At 44.2% G+C, this 21,309-nt stretch overlaps 1 protein-coding gene across 1 annotated transcript in view; it reads left to right on the top strand.

The window, feature by feature from the left end:
• dpp6b (dipeptidyl-peptidase 6b) overlaps window positions 1–17,646 on the top strand; it is a 96,255-nt gene extending 78,609 nt beyond the window's left edge. Inside the window, exons 8-27 of the mRNA XM_061840198.1 lie at window positions 767–848; window positions 5,591–5,711; window positions 7,997–8,151; window positions 8,251–8,348; window positions 8,428–8,554; window positions 9,432–9,470; window positions 9,542–9,649; window positions 9,717–9,808; window positions 9,881–9,928; window positions 10,006–10,118; window positions 11,366–11,413; window positions 11,487–11,585; window positions 11,669–11,738; window positions 13,119–13,313; window positions 13,390–13,444; window positions 13,511–13,613; window positions 15,052–15,107; window positions 15,229–15,301; window positions 15,385–15,458; window positions 17,506–17,646. Of these exons, the coding sequence (XP_061696182.1) occupies window positions 767–848; window positions 5,591–5,711; window positions 7,997–8,151; window positions 8,251–8,348; window positions 8,428–8,554; window positions 9,432–9,470; window positions 9,542–9,649; window positions 9,717–9,808; window positions 9,881–9,928; window positions 10,006–10,118; window positions 11,366–11,413; window positions 11,487–11,585; window positions 11,669–11,738; window positions 13,119–13,313; window positions 13,390–13,444; window positions 13,511–13,613; window positions 15,052–15,107; window positions 15,229–15,301; window positions 15,385–15,458; window positions 17,506–17,646 (1,897 nt within the window). The remainder of the gene's footprint in view (window positions 1–766; window positions 849–5,590; window positions 5,712–7,996; window positions 8,152–8,250; window positions 8,349–8,427; window positions 8,555–9,431; window positions 9,471–9,541; window positions 9,650–9,716; window positions 9,809–9,880; window positions 9,929–10,005; window positions 10,119–11,365; window positions 11,414–11,486; window positions 11,586–11,668; window positions 11,739–13,118; window positions 13,314–13,389; window positions 13,445–13,510; window positions 13,614–15,051; window positions 15,108–15,228; window positions 15,302–15,384; window positions 15,459–17,505) is intronic.
• The last annotated feature ends 3,663 nt before the right edge of the window (window positions 17,647–21,309 follow it).

Below are 21,309 nucleotides of genomic sequence, written 5' to 3'. Positions count from 1 at the left end.
TTCTACGATGCAGTTTATTATCAGGAAAGGCTAAAAAATGCGTTAAAAAGCAATATTTGTTGGGCTTGGAACGCATTCATTCTTTTTCCATTCATTCTAATGGGAAACATCGATTTGGTTTTCGAACAAATCACTTGTAAAAACGTTTTCTGGAACGGATTGTGGTTGAGAACCGAGGCATCACTGTATATTCTCTTGGGAGGTTAAATTACACAACGCTGTTAAATTGAATTATTGTGGCAGTGAGAGAAGATACATTTTCACGGCGTAGGCATTGCTAGCTAGTTAATTAAATTGACCGTGTAATAGTAACAACTAAGTAACGAGCATAGTTTCCCGGGTAATTACTGGTGCGAATGAAGGCACCCCAGTTCTTGGGGGAAGGGGGCGACTCGTAAGTGCATCACTGCCTGCCGTTTAGCAGTGCCTGCAAAAATCCGCAAAACTGAAGTGTTGAAAAACAGTTGACCGCTACAGCTTCACAATGGAGCACTGCGTAGTTGTCAGTCTTTTCACGTTCTCTGCAAGTTATCTTTCCACATGTGTCACGTATTTCGACTTTCCGGGAACTTTCGGGGTCTCATAATGCTTTGCACGCTGCATTCACCTTGGCCCTCGGTTAGCCTCTCAACTCGTTGTCCGCGACAAAACAAAACCAAAAAAAAAAAAAACTTCTCCTGACGTGTTGCGGCAAAACACAACTACACAATCCGTCCAAGCGCACACTATTGTCAAGTTTGTTTCTTTATGTTTTTGTCCTCCACAGGGAAACTTGGCCCTTGAACCCTCCTGAAGTACACGAAGCTGTGCTGCAGTTTGCTGGGTGGGGACCCAAAGACCAGCAGATGGTAAACACACAGACACCGTCCTGGCTCCAGGATGTACACTGCAGGTCCAAGAGGCAAATTCTGATTTGGTTCCTGTACCCCAGCCCCCATCACAGACCACATTAAACGAATCCACAGATGCCCAAATTGCATGTAATTGATTTGACACGTGCCAAAACAACAAATGTTAAACATCGCGCTAAGCCCGGCTGACTCTTTCCCGCGTTGATTGAAACGAAGGTCACCCTCGCGTTACTCTGCAATTGCTTTGAAATGGAATGATGAACACACACACACACACACACACTTCTGCTGGTAATTTCTGATTATTTTGCAATTTAGATTTAAAGCAGGTTTCCCAACAACGTCCCCCGCGAGGTAATTTGTGTTGTTTAGGCAGACTCGGATGTACCGTAATTTCCCGCGTACAAGTCGCGACTTTTTTCACACGCTTTCAACCCTGCGGCTTGTGCGGTGAGGCGGCTAAATGTGTGCATTTTTTTCACGGCCGCGAGGGGGGCACTCGAGCGGAAAAAGTAAGAGTGAGACCGGTGGAATAGATGTGCCGAGGAAGTGACTTTTACCGGTATTTTTTTTGTTTTTTTACCGGCCCTGTTAGCGCTGTGCTAACGTTAGCGCTGCGCTAGCGTGTTGCTGATGTGTTATTGCCGCATCTCAGTGCTTTTTACCGGTATGCTTTTTTTTAAACCAGCCTTGTTAGCACCGTTTTAGTGTGTTTCTGCTGTTTTTCCTACTGCGTTTCAGTGATTTTTATTTATTTTTTTTTTAACCGGCTCTGTTTGTACTGTGCTGCTACCGTGTTGCTACTGTGGCTGTTTTTTTTTTTAACCGTATGTTTTTTTTTTTGTTTTTTTTTTAAACTGGCCCTGTTAGCGCTACTCTCGCGTTAGCGCCGTGGTAGCATGTTGGTGCTGTTACTGCCGCGTCTCAGTGATTTTTACCAGTATGTTTTTTTTTTTGTTTTTTTTTTTTTTAAACCGGCCCTGTTAGCACCGCGTTAGCATGTTTCTGCTGCGTTTCAGTGATTTAGGTGTGTTTTTTTGTTGTTGTTGTTGTTGTTTTTTAAACTGGTTCTGTTAGTACTGTGCTGCTGCCGTGTTGCTACTGTGTAGCTGCCGCAGCTGTTATTTTTATTTTTTTTTTAACTAGTATGGGTTTTTTTTTTAACCGCCACTGTTAGCGCTGCGCTAACGTTTGCACTGTGCTAGCGTGTTGCTGCTGTGTTATTGCTGCATCTCAGTGATTTTTACTGGTATGTTTTTTTTTTTTTTATACCGGCTCCGTTAGTACTGTGCTGGTACTATGTTGTTACTGTGTAGCTGCCGGGGCTGTTTTTTTTTTTTTTTTTTTAACCAGCTCTGTTCGTGCTACCATGTTGTTGCTATGTTAAGATAAGCTAAGGTGTTAAAACTTTGAAAACTCTTTCTGTGCACCGTCTTTCTTTGTAAATATCTCGTGTTTCAATGTGGGCACTTGCGGCTTTTACACGGCCGCGGCGTGTGTATGTACCAAATGGTATTTCCTTTACAAATGTACTGGGTGAGGCTTATAATCAGGTAATCAGCTGGAGGCCGGAAATTACGGTATATGCATCACGGATTTGCTTTATTCAGAGGACGTCAAGCGACATTGGATCTTTGTGTGTATGCTCAAAAGTCGTATTGGCAAATGTCGGCTACTTATTAGACCGAGACCCCATTCAGGTGTTTTTATTTTATTTTGAAGGCTGTTCCAGTTGTGAGCAAAACACAGTAATTGACTCGTTTCAACCATGTAGTCGTGTGCAAGCAACTTAAATATAGCAGGTGAACTTTAGCTGGCATTTCACCATCTGGGCTGAAGGAGGCGCACAGGAGCTGGTGAGCGCCAACATGGCAGATGGCTTCGAGGTGGCACAACCGATTATTTGGACTGTTGCCACGGGAACCAAAACACATGGCGCAGACTGTGTGCATGTGTGAAAGTGTGTGTATCATCAAACACTTTGGCCACAGGTTTTCATTTTATTTATTTTTTGTTCTGTTCAATGTGTTTTTTTTTTTTTTTTTGTTTTCACGCGTTTGGCATTTTGTTGCCCTCATTGATATGCCGGGTCAGCATGATCAGGATTATTACCGCTTTGTTTGGTTTCCTTCCCGCAGCTTTTCAAGCGAAGAATTTGAACAGCGGAGGTTTTGTTATTTGTGGCACCCCGTGTGGTTGTGAAGTATTTCCGATTTTTTATTTTATTTTTTTTAAACCTCTGCGGTGAATACAAATCGATAGCGGCGCGCGTGAATATTTGCCGAGTCACATGGCCAGAAGCAGACTCTATCGCGCTAAAAGCTTTATCCTCACTAGAAGGACAATTAAGTGCACTAGTAGAATGATGAAGATGAACCAGTAAAATGGAACATTTCTTACTACAAGCACAACTTTTGGCCTACGAGTACAGTGATGCCTCGGTTCTCGACCACAATCTGTTTCACAAAATGGTTCGAAAAGTGAATTGTTCGAAAACCAAAGTGATGTTTCCCATTACAATGAATGGAAAATGAAATAATGCGTTCCAAGCCTAAAAAATTTGGCTTTTTAAAGCATTTTTTTTTAGCTTTTACTGATAATAAACTGCATCGTAGAAATGCGTGTATAGTTCAAATCCTGTATATAATAAAATAATTTAGGAAATGGATTTATTTTTTGCTTAAAATGTATGCTTTCGTAGTAAAGGAGGGTAGGCTGGGAGTGCATTGCCGTATCTGTGGCGACTCGGCTCCCAGCCTTGTAAACTTTTTTGATTAACAAAAGTGCAGAATAACTTTAAACAAACAATAATGAGATAATGAATCATAAGTATATTGAATAAGATGATAGCGGCTGGATCGGCGTCAGTGGGACGTGTGCACAACTGTATTTTTTGTAATTCTGTATGAAATAAATGCAATTAAAGCAACTTCATCAAAATACTGTGCTTACTTGTTTTGGATAGCGGCCACAGGCCTCGTCGCTTAGTGGGTATTGTCGGGGACATATAGAGGATACGTCATAAATGTCCAAACAGCTTTCCTTAACATTATGAAATGAATTTTGTCGGATTTTCTCCGTCGTCGGCCACATCTGTACAAACCCTGCACCAGTACAGTATTTCGTGAGAAGTCCTTTTAAGGCAATGTTAGTATTTTGAACTACGATTGTTAATCTCGTCGACCATTGGCGTGAAATTAAAGTGGTTATGATAAGACACAGACTGCTTCTTTAGTGATGGAAAATGATGTTCCTACCTTGACTTGGTACACGCTGAATCAAAAGCATTTTGTCAAAATGCCGCAAGAGAATTTTGTAAGCTGAAACTTGCCCGACGTCAAAGGTTGGCGCCGGGAAAAACGAGACTTTGAGCGCTCGTCTTTTGTCTTGTTTTCCTCACTTTGTATTCCGAGCAAAACGATTTGGCCTTACATCCATCAGCGATGGAAATATTAATCGCGGCGCGCACGTCGGCATGTAAACGTGTGAGCGTGTGTGTGTGTGTGTGTGTGAAGTCGAGCATCAGATGTACAGAGATGAAGATGGCCTCATTAAAGCACAAGCAATTACTCCGCTGTGACAGAGCAATCAGTGGGACGCGCACACAAAAGCTGAAAGTTGGTTTGTATTCGTGTACAAGAAGATGAAAATGAATGCAAATGAAAGTATTGCTCGGCAAAATCGTCCACGACGCTTAACTCCGTTTGGGCCTCGTCAGGATTGCGGACGCCGCTTCGAGGCCCTCCCTTGTTTGTTTTCTAATTAGATGAAACTTCGATCCCTTTCGGCGTGTTGCTAATTCGACGAGTTTCTCTCTCCGTTTGGCAAAATTCGCTTTTGCCCTGAACGCCGCACGGAGTACATCAAAAGCAACATTTGCGCGGCACAAGCGACCGCATGCAAGCTCACGTTGACTGCACGCTTGCTCGTGTGGAAAGGCGCGCGATGAACGTGCGTCACCCCCTGCGCATTTCCAACTATTGAAACTGCGACGAGAGGCTAACGAACAACCCAAACAAATTGGAGCACCGTAATTCCCGGCCTACAGAGCTGGTTTACAAGCCTCACCGAGTCTATTTGTACATTTGCTACATACATACGCCGCAAGTGCCCACATTTAAAACCCACATTGATATTTACAAAGAACGACGGTACACAGAAAGAGTTTAATGCTAACGCTAGCGCCGCACTGACGGTAGCCCTGTGGTAAAGCTCGCGCTAACGCTAACAGGGCCGGTTAAAATAAAACTTAAATGTAAATATCACTGAGACACGTCAGGAACACAGCAGTCACACACTAGCACAGCGCTAATGCTAGCGCAACGCTAGCGGGGCGGGTAAAAGTCACTTCCTCGGCACATATGTTCCACCGTTCTAATTCTTACTTTTTCTGCTCGAGTGCCCCCCTTGCGGCCGTTAGAAATAATGCACAAATTAGCCGCATAAACCGCAGGGTTGAAAGCGTGTGAAAAAAGTCGCGGCTTGTAGGCCGTAAATTACGCAACTTCCAAAATAATTAGGCAGATACACCAAGTTGGGATGAATAAAATAGCAAGCTGGGCAATCGTAGATCACCTGTCTGAAATTTGGTGGGTCCGCCTGGACCACTCAAAGCTCTCAGTAATTGTACTCTGTTGGATGTCATTCGATTGAGTAGGTGTATATTTATGATATATGACTTGTGATTATGATAACAGATGTATGATTATGTTGCCCATTTTGTTTGCATCCGCGTCCAGATCTTCATATTTGAGAACAACATCTACTACAGAGCAACAGTGGAGAGTCGCACCATCCGCCTGGTGTCCACCGGAAAAGAGGGCGTGGTCTTCAACGGCCTGGCTGATTGGCTCTATGAAGGTACCGCTGACGCCGCTGTATTACGTTAGCGTACTCCATTGTCATTCCTGGACGTTAACACGGGAAAAGAGACACGTCAGCCGTGGAAGCTACACAGTAGCAACACCGTAGCACAGCACTAACAGGGTACGGGGTAAAAACTAACAGTTTAAAAAAAAAAAAAAAAAAAAACATATCTAAATCAGTGAGACGCGACAGTAACACAGTAGCAACACGCTAGCGTGATGCTAATGCTAGCGTGGCGCCAGGAGGGCTCATTTAAAAAAAAAAAAAAAACATACAGGTAAAAATCACTGAGACACGGCAGTAACACAGCAGCAACCTGCTAGCACAGCGCTGACACGGCCGGTTAAAGAAAAAAACAACATACCGGTAAAAATCACTTCATCGGCACATATATTCCACCCGTCTCACTCTTACCTTTTCCGCTCGAGTGCCCCCTTGCGGCCGATTAGGGAAAAAAAAAAATGCACAAATTAGCGGCATCGCGCATAAGCCGCAGAGTTGAAAGCGTGTGAAAAAAGTCGCGGTTTGTAGGCCGGAAATTACGTTAAACAGTCATTTGATGTCACACATGCGCGAATACGCGCACTAGCACTTAACACAAACAGAGTAAGTCATTAAGCTCACCATTTTGCATTCTTACACAACAATAAAGGTTCATGACTACAGGGAAATTGTAACGGCAAAGTAAATGACGCGCGTTGTTAGCAGCTGTACTGGAACAGGCGTTAAGATTCCACCAGATACGTAGCGTCGAAGTACTGAATGTTTTGCTTCGGCACAAGAACAGGAAATAGCGATTTTCAGTAAATAACCCGAGGTCAGTTGCCATCGACGTGAATGGAACTACTCGTGTTGCACTTCCTGGCGGCCGTACTGCTTGAGCAGAGGCACGTTTTCATTTCGTCTGCCGAATACTGAGAAGGGAAAAAACCAGACACTGTAGCTGACTTCTTGTGAATGCTATGCTAACGAGCGTGATTATATGATTCTTTGAAGTATATGTATTCAGGGGAAAGAAAATCACTTTCCTTGAATGTTTTTGTGGTGGGACGGTGCCCGAGCGCCCTCCATTAGCCAGCCGCTGCTGACTTGAAAGCGGCTTCGTCGGCTCCGTTTTTAGCACCCCCCCCCCCGTTGTCATTCACGATAAAAGCCCCCAGGTTCAATTAGCCAGTCAACGGTGATTTTTTTTTCTCGGAAATGCCGTTATTAATTCAGGATTCATTCCCAGGGGGACTTTAATAATAATCACTGTTGTAAACGTGTAATGCAATTACAAAATGCCAGTTGCGGAGGCAGGATCTGTAATTTTGGCAAACTGCTGTGGGGGTCGGCCCTAATCGTGTCTTTATTAATGAGATTATTTCTTTTCTTCTTCTTTTTTTTTCCCGTGGCCGCCAGAAAACCAAATGAAAGGCGTAATCCGTTTTCATTACCGCGCAAAGATTTGTTTCGTGGCGTTCTTTGCCGCCGCCTCGTCAGGATTTATCGCGCCGCTCCTTCTCGCCGAAGGTTAGCTCGCACCCGCTCTCATCCTTGAGCCGCACAAACGAACTGCGATTTGTACGTATTTTCTTTTGCGACGGCGACTTTTGGACATCAACCGACGGAACCGACGGCGCCAGGCGCTCCGGAATAAAATCGCCGGTCCCGTTTTTGAGCCGACCGGAATCGGCGTACACTGATGCGCTTCAACTCGCTCAGGTGCCTTGAAGCACCACGCAATATTAAATGTTACACTAAAATATTCTAAAATAAAAACAACAAATAAATAAATAATACAAATAGAAATAAATAAAAATAATAAGAGTTTTAAAATAATTTTAAAATATATATGTATAAGTAAATAAAATGAAATAAATAATAGTAATTTAAAAATAATAAAATAAATGCAAAAAATAAACTAAATAAATAAATACACTTTAATTACATTTTTGAACATTTAAATAATAAGTAAATAAATAAATACATACATAAAATAGATACTAAATTAAAATATCAAATATTCAATAGGCACAACCCCAAAAGATCAATTGACAGATCTTTTATGGCTCCCAAAAGTTGAAGTGGGACCAGCAACGGGCCGCTCTCCGTGAAGCTATGGTGCCCCCTGCTGGAGTGTATCTTTTATTTAGAAGCAGGATATAGTGAGAATGTATTTGAAAAAGCTGAATATTTATTTGATATATTTACATTTTAGATGTGTTATGTGATGTTTTTGGAGCACAACGTGCATAATCTGCTGGGTTGTTTTTTTTTTTTTTTTTTTTTTTGGCCAGAGGAGATCCTGCAGAGCTACAAGGCTCACTGGTGGTCCCCCGACGGACTGCGTCTGGCCTACATGACCATCAACGACACGCTGGTGCCAAAGATGGAAGTCCCGTTCTTCACCGGAACGCCGTACCCCAATACTTTGGAGTACCACTACCCAAAGGTAACACGCGGATGTTCCGGTTCCACGCGCCACGTTTGGGTTTTTGGTGCCACAGCTGAAACCCAAATGACACAGCGGCTTTCCTTTGGGCCTCGGCAGGCCGGGGAGGAAAACCCGCTGGTGCACCTGTCGGTGGCGAGCCTCAACGGTCCTCTGCACACCGTGGTCATGAAGAAACCCGACGACCCCCGAATCGGGTGAGAGCCCGTCTGAGGGTGCTGTTCATCGGCTGAAGTCGGCAAGCAAACTGTCCCTGGTCTTTCTTGACTTTTCCAGGAGGGAATATTACATCACGATGGTGAAATGGGCCACCAGCACCAAACTGGCTGTCAACTGGCTGAACAGAGCGCAGAACAACTCCATCTTGACGCTGTGCGAGGCTACGACGGGCGTCTGCATCAAGGTCCGGGTTCTGCAACATCTCCCGCGTGGCATTCGTCGGTCACAAAGTCACGGAAACGGCAGAGCTGGCAAAATCCTCTTTGAGCTGATCTTGCACCGAAAAAGACTTACTCTGCCCTCGTGTGGCCCAAATTGGAATTGCACGGATAAGCTTCCCCCTGCTGTTTAAAAGTTTTTCTCATGGGGTCAGGTTGATGTAAACTTCCAGGAAATATATAGAGATATGTATATATTTTTACACAAGTACTGTATACAATATTTGTGGGCCAATGTATTTTTCCCAAGATTTGAGGCTCAAAATTCAAATTAAGTTCATGGAAATACATAAAGCAAGCAAAGCAAATTTATTTGTAGAGCGCATTTCATACACAAAGTTACTCAATGTGCTTGACATGATTAAATACATTTGAAAACAAAGAGATAAAACATTTAACACTGCATAAAAACAATAGAAAAGAGAATGCTTTGCGATGCTTGTGAGGATAAGCGGCAAAGAAAATGGATGGATGGAACATAGTTGAAGTTATGTCGGCGTGGCGCTTGACGAAACCGTTCCATTTCATCATGTAGCCGCTTCCCGGAAAGTTGCGCGGCGGGTTCACCCGGAAGCTGCGCTCTGCGTCCGTCATCAGCTACATGGGCCTAGAGCGCCCTCTTATGGTTGTCAGTGTTAAAATAACAGATAAGCGACTCGAAAAATGGATGGATGGATGTAATAATGTCCTAATAATGTCACATACATGTGTCTCTGGAGAATAAGTCAAAGCCCCGGGCAAACTATGGAAAAAATGGTCTGGAAAATATGGTACATTTTCAAGAGCTGAATGCAATTTTGTGAGAGGGGAAAGGCTTCACTAACCTTCTAATGTGACTTTCAGAAACACGAAGACGAGAGCAGCAGCTGGTTGCACAGACAGGTAGGTGTGAACACGTCAGGCACGCACAAACGAGAGGATGTCGCGCTACCGATTTTTCATCTGCTCTCCAGAACGAAGCGCCGCTCTTTTCCCACGACGGGCACAAGTTCTTTTTCACCCGAGCGATTCCTCAAGGCGGGCGAGGGAAGTTCTTCCACATTTCGATGTCCACCTCCACGGTAGGCCGCGCCGACGTTGTTTTTGGCCTCCGAGCTCCTGCGTTTGACTCTCGGTCGTTCGTCTCAGCCGAACACGAGCGCAGACATTCTCCAGTCGCTGACCTCGGGGGACTGGGACGTCACCGACATCCTGGCCTACGATCACCAGCGGAACCTCATGTGAGTTCGGCGGCGGCACGTTTGCGACGCGGGGACCCCCGGCGCTGACTCTTCCGGCCCGTTTATTTGCAGATACTTCCTGAGCACGGAGGACGACCCCAAGCGGAGGCACTTGTACAGGTAGGAGCGACCCGGGCGTCTACGTCGGCGCCCGTCCCAAGTGCAGCCGAGTCACGTGCGCAACGGCGTTTTTCCAGCACCGACACCATTCCCCCGTTCAACCGCTGCTGCCTGTCCTGCCAGTTCAAGTGCGGCTACGTGGACGTGGCGTTCAGTCACGACATGCGCTACTTCCTGCTCAGCTGCAAAGGTCAGCCGCCTCCGTGCCCCATGGACAGCCTTTTATTATTATTATTGTTGTTATTTTTAACAACTTTCTGACAAATTCTATTTTCACGTCTTAAAAATGAAGGCAACACACTGGGCTCTTTCGGTGCATTTGATTAAAATCTACCGTAATTCCCGGCCTATAGAGCGCACCTGGTTATAAGCCTCACCCAGCACGTTTGTAAAGGAAATACCATTTGGTACACACATACGCCGCAGCCGTGTAAAAGCCGCAAGTGCCCACATTTAAGCCGACATCGAAAAACGACGAAATGTTTACAAAGAAAGGCGGTACGCAGAGTGTTTAATGCTAGCGCCGCCGCGCTAACACTAACGTTGGGGTCACCAACGCGGTGCCCGTGGCCGAATGGTAGCCCACGAGGTATGTTAAAAAAATAGCATAGGTCACAAATTGTTACTAGTATTTGGGCTTTAAATTCTGAATCTGACTTGCTTACGTGAATTAAAATTTCAAATTAGTTGTCATGTTACTTTACTAATTTACTACAATAAATTAAAGCAAAAATATTTTATGTACGTGTAATAAACTGAGTCTGAAATTTGCTGCAAACAGGACACGTAGCCCTCAGCCTCAAAAAGGTTGCTGAGCCCTGCACTAACGCTAGCGCTAGCGCCATCGCACGAACGCTGGCGCTGGCACATTAGCGCCGCCGCGCCAATGCTTACGCTAGCACTAACGCTCGCACTGCGCTGAAAAGGCCGGTTAAAAAAAACATACTGGTAAAAATTACTTACGGCAGTAACACGCTAGCGCAGGAAAATGAGCAGGGTTGAAAGCGTGTGGAAAAAAGTTGCGGCCGGAAATTACGATAATCAATAATTTTAGGAGTCATGTCACTTATGACTCTTTCCTGTCCCTCTTGAATGATTGTTGTTGAGGATTTATTTCATTTTTTCATTCATCTACTTGATTCAATTTCGGTATTTTTTTTTTTTTTTTTTTTGTGTGGTTGAAATTAAATTATTTTTGGTCTTTTTTTTTTTTTTAATCAACATATTTTCCAAAACTAAATATTTTAAGATAAGTTTGAAATTATGTAAGTGCTTTAGGATCGTAGTTTGTGGTTTATTAATAAATAAAGTCCATTATGTGAGAAATGAATAAATCATTTGATCTTATTTCAGGATCGAATAAGCCCGTCTTAGTGTTTAAAATACATTGCGTTTGCATTATGAAATTCTGATGAAATTTTTTTATTTTCTTTGCAGGGCCCGACGTCCCCAGCGTGGCCATCTACAGGACGGAGGACAAACAGAGTAAGTGCGACGCTGTCAATTTGCGAGAACTCGACTCGTCACGCGCAGCCGCCGTCGCGTGTTTGTTGTGCAGAGCTGCTGGACGTGGAGACCAACAAGAGAGTCAACACGACCTACAACAACATGCAGATGCCCAAAGTGGAGTACCAGACCATCACCATCGACGACTACGGTAGGCCTCGGCGTGGAAATGACGACGAGCAGACCGCAAGAGTCGCAAAATCCATTAACTGCTGCCTGTGTGTGTCGGGGCAGCCCTCACCATGCAGATTCTGAAGCCGGCCGGGTTCGTAGGCACAGCCCATTACCCCTTACTGCTGCTCGTGTAAGTACAACCGAATACGAATCTGATGACTTTGTCGTCCCCCGATCGGATCCGATGAGTGGAGCGTTCCGTTTGTCTGTTTCTTTGTTTTTCCTCAACCCCAAAACCAATGCGCCCTTAAGCCAGGGGTGCGCAATGCGTCGATCGACCAATGTTCCCTCTAAACTGCGCAGTTTTGCACGGAACTTTCTCTAACTCTATTTTTCTTAGCTTACCTTACACCCGCCGGCCTCCCCCCCCCCCCCCCCCCCGCTCTTAAAGACGTACACTCATAATTACAAATGTTACAGTACCTACGCAACCCATTGATGTGTTTTAGAACCGCAGCGTCCACCACCGCCGCTTTAGTTAGCAACACAGTCTGGGCAACGTAGAGCAAAGACGAGCCAGACGTGCCGCTTGTGTTTACTTTTGATATTAATGGAGAAAATTAAAAAAGTAATGCTGTGGTTTTAAGATGCAGTGACTGTCGGAGTATGTGAATTAATCGAAGAAAAAGTGATTCCACTGGACGAGATTTTTCCTCTTTTCCGAGTGGGAAAGGTCTGGTCCCAAGCCAAACTAGGAAAGTGCAGGATGAGATGGTGTGTCATTTTCAAATTCCACCATGACACAGCTTGATCCAGGATGAAAGCACAGACAATACAGTGCACAAAAAGCTAATTCCGTCCATCCATTTTCTTTGCCGCTTATCCTCACAAGGGTCGCGGGGAGTGCCGGGGCCCATCCCAGCCGTCAACGCGCAGGACTCGGGGTACACCCTGAACTGGTTGCCACCCAATCGCGGGCGGGGAACATAGAGACAAACAGCCGTACTCACAATCACACCTAGGGCCAATTTAGAGTGTCCAATTCGTGTTTTGGGGATGTGGGAGGAAACTGAAATACCCAGAGAAAACCCATGCAAGCACTGGGAGTACACGCAAACTCCACGCAGGCGGGGCCGGGATTGAACCCGGGTTTCTCAGAACTGTGAGGCCAACGCTTTACCAGCTGATCCAGCGTGACCAAAAAGCTAAATTTGCATCTTAGATATAGGCTGCAACATGACATCAACCTTAAAACAGTTTGGGAGCATCGTCATCCCCTTCCCCCGAGAGGCTGGCTGCTTGAAAAGTAGATCTTGGGGTGAAAAAGTCTGTGCACGCCTGCCTTAAGCCATTTGTAACAGATTCAGCATCACTTGTCAGACAAGACCTGAAGCGTTTTTTTGGGGTTTTTTTTAGGGTAAAAATAACAAAACATTGAACGCTCCCTTCAGTTCTCTTCAAGGTTCTCGTTGAAGCTGCGGCTTCTTTTTGGGCAAAAGCAAAACGTACGTAGTTTCGCGATCAAGCCTACCCGAGGCTTCATCCGGACTGTGCCTTCTCCCTAACAAAGCGACGGGACCCCCGGCGGGCAGACGGTGAGCGAGCGCTTCCGGGTGGACTGGGCCTCCGTCCTGGTGAGCAGCTTCGGCGCCGTCGTGGTCCGCTTCGACGGCCACGGCAGCGGCTTCCGGGGCACCAACCTCCTCCACAAAGTGCACAGGAGGTTGGGCAAGCTGGAGGAGAGGGACCAGCTGGAGGCGCTCAGGTCTGACTTTTTTGCCTGCCCCCCACCTTCGGCAAAAGCGCAATTTGTTGACGTACGCCGCCTCGTTCCTCACCAGGTTCGTATCCAAAGAGGCTTACATCGACAAGAATCGCATGGGAGTGTACGGAAAGGTAACGATCTTCGCGGTTCTGCGCTGGTCATTGTCAATCTTTGCGACCGGAATGTTTTTGTTGCAGGCTTACGGAGGATATCTGGCCACGCTGCTGCTGAGCTCGGATGAGTTCACTCAGCTGAAATGCGGAACCGCCGTCTCGCCCATCACCGATTTCGAGCTTTACGGTTTGGCTTTATTTTATTGGTTGCAACCGCGTGAATGTCTCATAATGAAATCGAATCACACGTACTGATTTCGTCGTGAAAACAATCTCGTCAACGTCCCTGCAACAAGTAGTTATTAAGAGAAAGAAATGTGCACAAGTTATTTACCGTAATTTCCGGCCTACAGCGCGCACCCGGTACATTTGCAAAGGAAATACCATTTGGTACATACATAAGACGCACCCGCGTAAAAGCCGCAAGTGCCCACGCTGAAACCCACATTGAAACACAAGATATTAACAAAGACGGTACAGACAGACAGAGCTTAACGCTAGTGCTGTGCTAATGCTAGCGCTAACGCTAACAGGGCCGGTTAAAATAAAACCTACCGGTCAATATCACTGAGACACGGGAGTAACACAGCACGAGGTGCTAACAGGGCCGGTAAAAATCACTTCATCGGCACATATATTCCACCGGTCTCGTTCTTACCTTATCCGCTCGAGTGCCCCCTTGCGACTGTTAGAAGAAGAAAAAAAAAAAAAACGCAAATTAGCTTCATCGCCGCATAAACCGCAGGGTTGAAAGCGTGTGAAAAAGTTAAAATTACGGTAATTTTGCAGCATCCAAAATACATAATGTTTTTCTTGGCGTGTTAAGTGCACAGCGCATTGTGACTCATCCCGATGTGCGCTGTCATACATCGGTCACCTATTAACACAACCTAAAGCTGCTAACAGTGTTGGCTCCAGCTAATCCGTGCTAACATCGATCTTCTGCTTAAGTTTTAATGCCTTAGTTTAGGTTAACATAGCAACAACACGGTAGCATAAACTGGGCTGGTATAAAAAAAAAAAAAAAAAACATACCGGTCAAAAAAAAAAACAGCCACGGCAGCTACACGGTAACACAGTAGGACAGCACTAACAGGGCAGTTTAAAAAAATATATACCTAAATCACACGGCAGTGATGCAGCAGAAACACGCTAGCGTGGCACTAACAGGGCCATTAAAAAAAAAAAAAAACATACTGGTAAAAATCACTGAGACACGGTAGTAACACAGCAGCAACAGGTTAGCGAAGCGCTAACAGGGCTGGTTAAAAAAAAAACCAACATTCTAGTAAAAGTCACTTCCTCGGCACATATATTCCACCGGTGTCACTCATTAATTTTTCTGCTCAAGTGTGCCCCCCTGTGGCCGGGCTCAGGGTTGAAAGCGTGTGGAAAAAGATTGCGCCTTATAGGCTGGAAATTACAGTATTTAATTTGAATAAATCCAATGGTAAACTCTTGCAATAAAAAGCAACTGCGCAAGCCGACTTGGTTGCAAGTGATTTTATTCTCATTTTAAAAGCATCCGATGACGCGATTATCGTTTGGATTGCGCGATCTGAACTCCTTTGGTCACGTGACATTTTTATTTATTTTTTATTTTTTTGCTGTTTTCCCCACCACAGTGTCGGCGTTTTCCGAACGCTACCTGGGCTTGAAGACCGATTCCAGAGTGTACACGGTACCGTGAACCCATTCCACGTCTCGCTTTTTTTCCCCCCCACCGCATCTTCAACCCAGAGCACATTTCTGACCGGGAGCATTTTTTTTGTTTTTTTTTTTTTTTGTGGGTCCCCCCCCAGATGTCCAATTTAGCTCACAGAGCCGGTCAGCTGGTCCAGAAGCAGTACTTGATCATCCACCCCACCGCAGACGGTATCCAATCTCGCTTTTCACTGCTCGATAAATTGTCGGCTGCAATTTTTACTTTCTTTTTTTTTTTGACTGTGTCTCCGTAGAGAAAGTTCACTTTCAGCACACGGCCAAGTTTATCAACCATTTAATCAGCAAGAAGGCCAATTACACTCTTCAGGTGGGTTTTTTTTTGTGCGCGTGTCGGACCCGCTGATCGGACCACCTTCATTCTCTGTTCATGCGCTCATCAGACACTTCCTTAGGTACAGTACACCAAAGTACAAGAACTTCCCTTTCCAAAGACGCTAACGGTTTTACGGTTGACACTTAGAGAGGTAGTCATTAAAAAAAAAAAAAAAAAAACGAAAAGTTTAATTTGTCATACTTTTAATCATTAGTATTATTATTGTCTGTTTTGCTATGTCACCGATGTCAAACTCAAGGCCCGGGGTCCAAATCTGGCCCGCTGCATGATTTTATGCGGCACGCGAAGGAAAATTATGAGAATCAACTTCCATGATGTTTAAAAAACTAAAAATCTGTACGAAAGTTTCAAATAGTCATATCGTAAATGATAACATTTGAGATATTGCAAGCAGTATTCTGTGCCCGATTAACAGCAATAGTTCGAAAACCCATTCGCCTCGATTTGAGATTACAAAACTAGCTTGTAAAATTTCATTTGTAAATATGATGAGGTGAAAGATTTTCATGGTTTCACATTGATGACAGCCCTCTGAGGGAAACGGTAACTGCAATGTTACATATATATATATATATGTGTGTGTGTGTGTGTGTGTGTTTCAAACGAAAATTGGTACTCGAACGCCTCCGACAAAACCCGGAAATAACGTATCGCGCGCGGCCAGACCAGCTGACCCACGACACGCTTTGTTGTGAATTCCCAGGCCGCCAAAAACACCTGGAAACGACATAACGCGTGCGGCGCAAGCAGTTGACCCACCCGTGACGCGTTTTATTTTGTTATATATTAAATTTAAGCAAAAAAATAAATATATTTCTTAAATTATTTTATTATATAAAATATTTAAACTATACATGTATTCCTACTTTGCAGTTTATTATCAGGAAAAGCTAAAAAAAAAATTTTTAGCCTTGGAACATATTATTTCTTTTTCCATTCATTGTAATGGGCAACATCAATTCGGTTTTCGAACAAATCACTTCTCGAACCATTTTTCTGGAACGGATTGTGGTCGAGAACTGAGGCATCACTGTACGATAGTTTGACATTCAAGCTATTTAACAGATAGTACCTTAGTAGTAGAATGTTGTCTTTGTTGTGGTCAGATGTGGGCAAGACTTATCCTGAAAGGGTCTTTTGAATTTCAGTACAGTAAAAACGCTTTAAAAATTTTGTTTTTTAAGGCTTGGAACGCATTATTTCATTTTCCATTCATTGTAATGGGAAAATGCGCTTCGGTTATCGAACGTTCCACTTTTCAACCGGCCTTCTGGAATGGATTGCGGTCGAGAACCGAGGTACCACTGTACTTCTACTTTCCTGTCCTACCACTCAGTGTTCAGTTCTGTAGTACAATGCAGGCAACCGACACGGGCCGTGTAAAATGTTTTAGTCTCTGAGCGGACCGCAAGAAAAATACATGACTTATAGGGCTGAGGGCCGAGTCGTGACAGATACTGCAATGCACTCCCAGCCTAGCGTACTCTACTATTAAAGCATACCTTTGAAGCAAAAAGATAAATATATTTTTAAAATGATGTTATTACATAAAGTATTTCAACTATACATGTATTTCTACTATGCTGTTTATTATCAGGAAAAAAAATGGTTTAAAAAGCCAAAATTTTATTAGGCTTGGAACGGATTATTTCTTTTTCCATTCATTGTAATGAGAAACATCGATTCGGTTTTCGAACAATAACTTCTCGAGCCGTTTTCTCTCTCTTAGAGAGAGAGAGAGAGAGAGAGAGAGAGAGAGAGAGAGAGAGAGGATTTGAGGTTCAGGTGTGTGTGGTGTGTGTGTGTGTGTGTGTGTGTGTGTGTGTGTGTGTGTGTGTGTGCAAATATGTATGCACAGGCGCGTTTGTGTGAGTAGCAGTTGTACCTAAAATTGTGATCAGGAAGTGAAATTTTGTAGTTTGAATGAAATTGTGAGTCAGTTTGGTTGAAATGTAATTTTCTCAAACAAAACTGCCTTTTGTATGATGCGCGAATGATGGAGTGGTCTCGCCGTCGCCAGATCTACCCGGACGAGGGCCACTTCCTGCACAACGAGGACACCCAGAAGCACCTGAGCCGCGCGTTGGTCAACTTCTTCGGGGAGTGTTTCCGGTTACCCGAAGTGCCAAAGGACGAACAGCGGGACGAGGACGACAGCTAGACCCCCCCCCCCCCGCTTCGTCCCGTGAATAGATGAACCCCCCCCCCCCCCCCCCGCCCCGCCCCCCAGGCCAGTTACCCCTGTGCAGCTCATGACAAAATCAAGTGACCCGACTCGGAAGCGCCGAACCCGCACGTTGCGACGGCTCTCTCTCCACCACCCCACTCCCCCCCCCCCCCCACCAGAGGGAACACGTGAACAGACGTCTTGCGCCTAGCAAAGGATCGTCCGCGTTGTGAGTGCGACTGTTTGTCTCCATGCGCCCTGCGATTGGCTGGCGACCAGTTCAGGGTGTACCACGCCTCCTGGCCACCGAAGAAGCGTTCGGTTAAGTAAAGTCACGTTTGAAATTGTCCAAATTCGACTAGGCGGGCTCTGAACGTCTTGAACGTTCTTGAAAGAAATTGACGTCACTTCACTTCGGTTCGCTGTGACTGTCGAGCACACCTTAAAAAAAAAATGAAATACCGAAGTTTTTTCACACGCTTTCAACCCTGCCTGTTTATGCGGTGGTGCGGCGCTAGCATTAGCGCAGCGCTACCGTTAGCACAGCTGGTTATAAGCCTCGGTACACAGAAAGACTTTAACATTAGCGCGTGGCTAGTGTTAGCGCGTGGCTAGCGTTAGTGCGACGCTAGCGTTAGCGCACCTGGTTATAAGCCTTAGTACACAGAAAGAGTTAAACGCAAGCCCTGTGCTAGCACTAGCGCTGCGCTAGCATCAAACTTTCTGTGTACCGAGGCTTATAACCAGGTGTGCTAGGCCGGGAATTACGGTAAGTCTGCTCGCTCGAAAGTCAAGCTATGTCCTTTTGAAAGATATTCATGACCGACTGTCATTCAAAACTGAGCATTATAATCTTTGTCCATTTTGCACAATTTTGGGTACAGCCGCTGTTTTGGATTCCGCGACGTGGGCGGTGACTGTAACGTGAACTTCTACTTTAAAAAGTCAAACGATGATATTCAATAGGGAGGACCGGCTACGTGCCGGGTTTTTTTTTTTTTTGTTTTTTTTTCTTTTGCCGCAATTTAACGCAAGACGGAGCAGCAAAACAGAACCGTACGCGGAGCCGCCGGCAAACCAGCACTTTTCAGCACAAAAAAATAGCGCCCCCTATCGACACAAAGACCGAACTGCTGGTTTGCTGGTTGTTGTGTTGACAAATCCAAAATATTCTCTATTTGGTGTTTTCCCGGCGTATACAATAAGTGCTGTTTGTCTTTTGTACAAAGGAGTATTAGGGAGACCTTGAAGAGAAGAGAGGAAATAAATACACTGGAAGGTAAATGTATCTATTTAAAAAATAAATAAATATGTATTTTTGGGGAAAAGTATATTTCTCAAAAATATGCTGTATAGTACCTAAAAGAAAATGTACATTTCATTCTCAAAATATATACTTTTCCTCATTAAATAAGACTTAAATCTTGAAAACAAATTTTTGGATATATACTTTTCATCTTTATCCTATATTTTTGATATTATGATTTTTTTTTTTTTCTTCTCGGTCATACCACCTCATTTGTCATACAAGTTTGTTTTAATTTTTGGCTTGTTCCATCACAGGTTTCTGCTTTATTCTCCCAAAGTTCGGACTTGCTTCTCAAAAATATCTCAAATAATATAAAAAATATTAATCTGAAAAACGTCTTTGCATCTCGGAAAATACGTTCTCATAAATCCGGAAGTGAATCTAAAAATTCTAAAATCTAACAAATGTATCGCCGCCGTTGTGCTGATTACTCATGTCGCCAAAAGCAGCACTTTTCAGGGATTTAAGAAAATGGGGAAAAAAACACTTTTGCTGATCCGTTAGCAGTATTGTCAAATCCAGTGACTTACAGAGGTTTCAGAAGTGTTAAAAACTTTACATTAATCTCATTATTATGAATTTGATCTCTAAAATAAACAACCTTGACCTAAAAAAAAAATCAAAAATCAAAAAAAGCACTTTACCAACATATATAAGGACTACTGGCAACCCTAACTAACGACAATAGAGCTCGTGCACGTGATGTCACCATTCTCACGCCGCCATATTGCAGGTCAAAAAGAGCCACTCAACATTGTGGGGGGGTCGAACCGGAGCAGATTATTCACAATGTCCGAGTCCCATTGTGCTGTTGGTTGTCACAACAGACGAGGTCATTCTATGCAATAGCCGCTGAAAAGACCAGAAAATATCGATGGATTTCGCCAATTAAACGTGATGGATGGTGCCCAACCAAAATACACACGACTGTGTAGCGATCGCTTCATTTCAGGTTAGAATTATTCTTCTCAATTTCCAATTACCAAGAAGTATTTATAATGCTAAGTTGGCTCATTTGCGAACAATGTGTTTCAAAAAAAAAAAAAAAAAACAAACGACAGGGGGTCTTTTCCAAAGTACACGGAAGTGTGTTGCGGCCACACATTAAACTGTAGACCTTTCCCCGACAGTCTTTTTTTTCTCAAATGAGTCCAATGCGTATGTAAAAAAGAAAAGAAACCGTCGGTCACAGTGACGTTTACGGCGGTTAACGTGTGGGCGCAACGCGCTTCCGTGTACGGAGGAGCTGACTCGCTGTCTTTTTTTTTTCCAGTCATAGTTAATCAATGTGAGTTTCTGTAAAAGCATTTCTTTAAATATTGGTATTAGTATTGAAAAAATCTGGGTGGCTCCATTACCCTGTGGGATTTGTTCTTGATCGAGAACAGATCCAGCAACAAAGTATTTGTACGCGTCCAGACTTTTCTACGCTTCCAAACTCTTCCGTGTCAATCTCTACGATTTACTCACTAAATCCGTGTGTAGTTCCAGTTGTCCAAGACGAGCGCAAGTCCAATTTCTTCGACATCGACATGGGTCCTCTATGCCAAGTTTTTCCTCATTTTTCCACTTACCTTCGTTTATTATCACCTTACAAGTGTTTAACGGTGTCGGACAAAACTCTGGGCGTCGTGCGATACGACGTATTTTCACGTCGCCTCCAACCGACTTAGCAACGCTTTGTTTGACCGGCACTTCCGGCCAGTCACGTGACTTGATGACGTAGGTGCACGTTTGGACGCTTCTGGTGACGTGTTTTGATTTTCAAAATAAAAAAAAAAAAAAAGGTTGGCCTAATACTCCTCGGTACTTTAGCGTGGCTGCGTCCGTTTTGACAAATCAAAGGCACAATGTTGTAGTCCATCGAACGCGCATCCAAATATTCAATCGCGTCCAGTTTTGGGGTTATTTTTAGTCAATGTGCCTTAATAAAGTGGGCGGACGTTCAATATTCGAAGCCCACTCGACGACGGAAGTGAGGGACGAGGACTTTTTTTTTTTTTTTTCCCCCCCAGTGTTTGTGAGCCAGAAGAAACATTTTTCCTGATGGAATCGATATTACACTGCTTTGTAAATGCGGATTTACAATCTGCAGGTTATCTGGGGAATTCTCCGTGTTGAAGTCTCATTACGTTGTGGATTAATTTTGTGTGCTAAATGGCAAAAACTCTTAACCGGTTCGATTAGTTAGCGTCAGTGGTTTGTAGTCACCTGAAGACGTGCAAAGTGTGTAAAACAAGACGATGTTTGAGTCTGTATGTTGTATGTGCAACTTGTACATGAAGCATTTTGAACTGTATCTTTTGCGTGGCTTTATTTCTTTCCTTGTCTAACAAGGATTTGCCGTA

Source organism: Syngnathoides biaculeatus, chromosome 13, assembly GCF_019802595.1.
Source record: "Syngnathoides biaculeatus isolate LvHL_M chromosome 13, ASM1980259v1, whole genome shotgun sequence".
NCBI classification, from domain to species: Eukaryota; Metazoa; Chordata; class Actinopteri; order Syngnathiformes; family Syngnathidae; genus Syngnathoides; species Syngnathoides biaculeatus.
This window is presented reverse-complemented; position numbering and strand designations above follow the sequence as displayed.